The 6,343-nt window shown below is 43.5% G+C and overlaps 1 protein-coding gene across 1 annotated transcript in view; it reads right to left on the bottom strand.

Annotated features, from left to right (window-relative positions):
* Positions 1–5,890, bottom strand: part of LOC121933510 (RNA binding protein fox-1 homolog 1-like) — a 576,905-nt gene extending 571,015 nt beyond the window's left edge. Inside the window, exons 1-4 of the mRNA XM_042473364.1 lie at positions 4,441–5,890; positions 3,810–3,849; positions 1,980–2,056; positions 1,526–1,598 (exon numbers count right to left, since the gene is read on the bottom strand). Coding sequence (XP_042329298.1) covers positions 1,526–1,598; positions 1,980–2,056; positions 3,810–3,849; positions 4,441–4,556 — 306 coding nt within the window. The 5' untranslated portion in view covers positions 4,557–5,890. The remainder of the gene's footprint in view (positions 1–1,525; positions 1,599–1,979; positions 2,057–3,809; positions 3,850–4,440) is intronic.
* Between the last annotated feature and the right edge of the window lie 453 nt (positions 5,891–6,343).

The following is a 6,343-nucleotide window of genomic DNA, read 5'->3' as shown; positions in this document are numbered from 1 at the left end:
AAAAAAAATCCGTGGATACGGAAGGTTGCCTGTAGTTTGCTATTGTACCAGAGCTCTCTGATAGAGAAGGCGAAATAGCTCACAAAACTATAAATCCCAATATTCCATTGCATTGAGCCCTGGCAGTTAAAGCCGTGTCAAACTGCATTAATTCTCCAACTTGTGGCCCCAGTTTTCATCCGCGAAATGATGATATAAAATAGTTCCAAGATGAGCTGAATGATACAAACATGGGGCAGGGGTGGGAATAGGAACCATAAGGGACCTATACTGCCTCCCATTTTTGTCCTTTTCCCTGTATCCTGCACTTTTGGGAAATGCATGGTTTGTCTTCAGCTGGGAATCTTGTAGCTCATTTCCAGATGGGATGCAGAAGTAGGGCTAACACAACACCTAATGTAGAATCTCACATAGGACCAAAATGGAGTTACAGAGGTGGAACAAGCTGATATTATGAAACATTAGAAGATCCCTAATAGGCTAGTAAACATTGCCATCTGCTGGGCATTTTGGAGCAATGCAAACCCTGATATTACAATTGGTCATTTAAAAAGGAAGATATCAGAAAAGGTTTTGGATTGGACTTCAACTTCTGAACTCAATTTGACCTAGGCATTATAGTTCAAGAAGTAAGTTTCCCAAACTTTACAATCAAAACAAAACAAAAAACCTTCCTCCAACAAAACCTACCCTCTTCCCAAGTCCCTAGTCATCAGAGTTTTTAATAAACTTTAAAATGTCCACTTGATCCTTCATAAAACTGTCTTTAGGAGGTTTGCTTTTCAACCTTGGCAAAGATGGACAAGAAAAGCAGCAACATCCTTTCTCTTGGGCTCAGTCTTATAAATTCATATTTATTTTGGGGGGGAAAACAACATGATTTCCCATGTGGGTTCAGTTTCTTGCATTTGTCACCAAAAGCTTTCTGCTTTTCACGAAAGCTTCCTTCATCTCCCCACCCAGTACTAATATTTCCAGGGTCTAGATCAGGAGTGGACATCTGTGTGAAGATCAGGGACAGATTACAGCCCACAACCTCTGCAGCTGCAGGCCGTGAGCGCACAGACACACATGGACACACACACTGTTTGTCCAAATGCCTATTTTCTTGCCTCTCAAAATGGCAAGAAGTGATGGGAAGCCACCATTTTGAGAGGGACTAGAGAAGAGAATGGGGTCAGTGTGGAGTTCTGTTGTGTTTGTTGAGGTAGGGTTTTCATGAGTTGGGGAGGAGCTTTCTGTGGAGTTTGGGAATTGAGGAAGCCCAACATTTTTAGAAAACATTGGGGGTTGGAGGGCTTTGCAGGACTTCATGGGCCACAAAAGTGGGTTCCTGAGGCTTCCTGCAGCTTGTGACTCACACTTTGCCCTCTCTGCAGCTCTAGATTGCATTGACTGACGCTTGCAAAGGTATTATCCTGCCTTACAATACAGGACTGGATAGGATAGCCTCTTCCCTGCCACCCTGCTCTGTGATCCTTTAATTAGGGTATAACCTTCTTGACCCACTGATACAATGACTCACCATGGCACCAACTCCATAGGCAGGGGTCACTGTGTGGTGGTAGGGCTCAGCAGTAGTGTAGACCCGTCCATATCTGTTGGAATGGAGCAAAATCCAAGAAGACATTAGCATGAGGCAGATCAGGGATATAAATCTTCATTTCTTTCTTATATATGAACTTGTTTTTAAAATGCAAAACTTTCTTTACACTGGACTGTGTGACTTTTTGTATATTTCAGGTGTCTGCATATGTATCTGTTTAGCAAAACACAACTTATGCACAATATACAACTTTTAAAAAAGCAAAATACAGCTCCCCCCCCCAGATAGACACACAGACTCACACACAATGGAAGCCAACCACCCCGCCAAAAGTGATACCTGAGCAGTTTTTCAACCTTTTATCTTCCAGGATGAGCAACTTTGCAAATATTCTTTACAATCCTCAGAAATGCTAGACATTCAGCATACATACCCATCACTATAAGCTGCTGCAGCTGTTGCTGCTGCAGCTGCCGGTGTCTGGGCCACTCTGTAGGCTGCAGGATAACCCTGGAAAATCCAAAGTATAGAGGAGAAGAGTATCAGTTTAATGCGATGTAGTGGTCTGAACAATGGACTATGACTCTAGAGACCAGGCTTCACATCCCTGTTCAGCCATGGAAACCCACTGAGTGACCTTGGTCAGGTCACTCTCTCTTACTTTCAAAGGAAGGCAATGGCAAATACCCTCTGAACCAATCTTGCCAAGAAAACCCTGCACTTGGATCCACCTTAGGGTTGCCATAAGTCAGAAACAATTCACAGGCACGTTTAACCTAAGTGAGGCCCTAGGAACACTCTCCCCAAAGTTCAATGGGTTCTAACATTAGCCAGAGTGAGGTGGTTGCCTTAGATGGCAGAAATGGGAGGTAGCTACCAGTACTGAAGGAGAGAGAATGGTGCGTCATCCAGCCTGCTGTGCACCCACCATACTAGCCCATTACATTAAGGTGTAATGAAGGATGTCCTGTTGCTGATGTGGAAGAAAAGATTCTACTGCTGGTCTAGTCAGCTTTTGTTCTTCAGTTCAGGAGGGAAAAAGCCTTGGTCTTGTCTCTTCTACAGAGACATTTTTTCATCTCCACAGTAGAACAGTTTGGGTACCGTGATTTTCTTTCCTCCAGTTCTTCCTTACTTGTACCCTAAAGACCTGCCAGCCACAAGACAAAAGGCACATCCTGTCCATGCTGACGACTTGTGGTGTGAGGAACCTGCATGCCACATCACAGCACTTTTTAACTGGGATACATTCTCACACCTTCCGTTATGTATTAAAAGATCAAGTAGGAGTGAGGAACAACTCCTGTGCTCACAGACCCAGAGAATGCACCCAACAGAACTTCGAAACATTATCTATTTGGATCACAAATCCCAGAATCCCCCCACCAGCTTTAAAGTGTAATCCAGAAAGGAACTTTTCTAAACACTGGCATATGACTCACATACCTTGCTGTGACACAGGCCAGTGACATACACTCTCAACCTGTATCTTTGCCCCTGCCTCTTTTCGTTGTAGTTGTTGTTTGTCTTCAAGTCATTTCCAACTTATGGAGACCCTAAAGCAACCTCCCCCTGAGGGAGTTTTCTTGGCAAATTTTTTCAGAGGGGTTTTGCCATTGCCATCCTCTGAGGCTGAGAGAATATGACTTGCCCAGGGTCAACTAGTGAGGTCAACTACACCATACTGGCTCTTAAAAGAGTTGTTTGATGAACATTGTTTCACCCCAATTCATGGTGATCCAAGAGATTTTCTTGCCTATTGTGAAAAATAAGATGGCATCCCCTACTGTCCCAGATACAAAAGCTGATTGGACTGGCAGGTGACTCTTTCTTCAACACTGACAATGCAATGGTGCCCTCCCTCCGACCAACCTCCATCTTCTCCCCTGACAGAAGAGCAGCAGGATAGCTTAGAAGGCCAGTGTGGTGCTCTCTCTTTTAATATACCATTTCTTCCCCATAACTCCATAACGTGATATCACCTTTCAGCATCTACAGCCTCAGGCGACCACTGCATTTTACCTAATGGTAAATCTGGCCCTGTTCCACTCATCTTCACAATCACTTTCCAGTTCATGTGATACCTGTTTGCTAACAGGCTACTCCTAGCTCCACCATCCCGCAAATGGTGCTGAAGATGCATAGTTTTTACCCTTGTCTTGCAAAGCCATGTACCCAATGCTTTACTGTTGGACTGCTGGCACCACCATAAACCCAACACCCTTGAGTCCTAAGCCCCAAAGACAGTGAGCCAAGAACTTACATAGAGCTCAGAACCATATAGACCATCTGGATAGAGTACGCTGTGGAGGAAGAAAAGATAAATCAGTGCACAGAGAGATCCCTCCATGTATGTTCCCTGTTCCACCTAGTCAATGACACTTTCCACTGACTGCACAACTCCCTAAAGCCTAAACATTGTTTTCAATGAAAAATGTCAGTCTTGAAGTTATCAGGAAGGAGAGAATACCACAAGATACATGCATAGTGCTCTTCCATCACCATTCAGTATACACAAAGTGCTACCTTCCTTTGGGAGTTTTTTTTTTAAAAAGAAAGTGGCCATGACTTTACAGCAAGGCAAGGAAAGTGTGGTCCTCCAGATGTTGCTGGACTAAAACTTCCACCATCCCTTGCCATTCCTGATGGGAACTGCAGTCCTAACACTTCAAGAGGACCACATCTTCCCTACTTCTAATTAAACTTAAGCTCCAGCACTGCTCTACTTCCCTAAACTGGCACCCTTCAGATGCCCCATAATCCTCAGCCAACTTGCTGAGTCCTGCATAAGAAGATGTGAACTGTAGTTTAACATATCTGAAGAACACCAGTTTGAGGAAGGTGCTGTTCAAGTCATCGGATTCCTTCTCTTTCCTACATCTTGGAATGCTCACCTGCCATAGGCTGGAACTGGAGAAGGAGCCGGTGCTGCACGAATAGGATTATAAATGGTGGCTCGACCACGCCCTCGCAGAGCCCCACGATATGCCAGGGCAGCTGGTGCCATCATGGGATAAGGGATGCTTGCAACTGAATGGAATGAAGTTGGTGAGAGAGATTGGCTGCATGGTATTTATTAGTTACATTTACATCCTGTCTTTCCTCAAATAAGCTCAAAGAATGTACATGATTCTCTTATTTGTAGGTTTTAGCCTCACAACAACCCTGTGAGGTAGGTCACTAAATTAGTGTGGCTGACATAAGCTCACCCAATACGTTTCAAGACTCAGTGAAGGTTAGGATCTGCATTTTCCAAGTCCTCGCCCTCTTGCTGCTGCATCACATGGGTCTCACATATCCCAAAAGAAATTGTGAAGGCAAATTTGAATGTGAATTAACTGGCATTAGGTGGAGTGGAGAAAGACAAAGGAGCAGTGTGAGCCAAAGCAATGGCCAACAAAAGGGAGTCTTGAAAGAAGACACTGAGAAGCCATTTGAAGCAAATGAACTAACAATCTCAGCCTAGATTGGCCAAATTGGAAGTGCCAACTCCAATGTTCGTGAAGCCCAGGGGAGGATATGCTGAACATATTCAAAAATTCAAACCAAGGATGTTTGCCTCACATCTGTATGTGAATTTGAGAAAAGTTGTATAAAGACATGAGGAGAGAACCAAAATAACTCTCTGCTCTTTGGGTTATCTGAACTTTGTTTACTGTCTTTAGAGTGGTACCATCAGGGCAAGAGTTTGGGGCAGGTCAGCAAGGCCTTAGCAGAACTGGGCCTGTAGGGACTTGTCATATTTTGAAGTAAAGCAAAATAGATCACCCTCTAAAGGAAAGAAACCTGCAACAAGGTAGTCCAGGGTCTAAAATTAAGTAACCTCAGCCCTGCCCTTGAATCTCGAGCAAGAAGTCCCTTTGCTGTTCTGAGAAGAATGCACAAGATAAAATGTCAACCTTTGTGGTCAGGCCTGGAGCAAGAAACAAGCAGTCAGACTGACCAGTTATGAAACAAGCCCCGTGAACAAGTTCAGGCCAGAACAGCACACAAAGTTTTTGGTGGCTGAAGCAAGTGTAAGATGCATATACCTATTTATTGTTAACTGTTAATACTGAAAGAAAAAAACACTTTGTCTCGTAGGGCAAGTCATAGGCAGGGCTGTTACTATAAAGTAACTTTGCAGAACATAACAAAAATCAATCTGAAATGACTGCAGGAATTGGAAATGGCAATAGAGGATATGGTAGGACTTGAAGATAGAGAAGAAGGCAAGAAATTTCAGTAAGAGGTTGTTGGAACAGAACCACCGGTATAACAGAACCTGACATATCCTCCAACTGTCCCAATTTGGCAGGAACCATACCAATTAATTCTCTGTCACCCAACTTTATCAGCTGCTGTTAAAATTTCCTGGTTTCTCTCTCCTCCTCCCACATTCCCCGCTTTGTCCTCAGCTTACTTCAGTTGTTGCAAACTGAGTTCAAGGTACAAAAGCAGTTTGCACTCAACTAACTTTGCTGGGGGAGAATGGGGAATCTTGCATTTCCCAGGAGGCTCTGACAAAAGCAAACTGATGCTGCTGCTTCTAACTTATGCGTCCTTCCATGTTAACAACTTTTGTCATCTGGACCATGCTCTGATGTTGCTTGGCCACACATGTCCTGGTTTTCAGCTGTGAAATGTTGAAGGGTAGGATGCTGAAGGCTACTACAAACTCAACATTCATGTATATATTTTAGTGCAAATCATTTTAATACAGTATTGGTATACTGTTTGGTGCAGTAAATGCTCTAAGCAGCTAATAGTATCATACACATCTTCAATAACATTTTAAAAATTATATAGTACCCAAGG

Source organism: Sceloporus undulatus, chromosome 6 (assembly GCF_019175285.1).
Source record: "Sceloporus undulatus isolate JIND9_A2432 ecotype Alabama chromosome 6, SceUnd_v1.1, whole genome shotgun sequence".
Taxonomy (NCBI): Eukaryota; Metazoa; Chordata; class Lepidosauria; order Squamata; family Phrynosomatidae; genus Sceloporus; species Sceloporus undulatus.
This window is presented reverse-complemented; position numbering and strand designations above follow the sequence as displayed.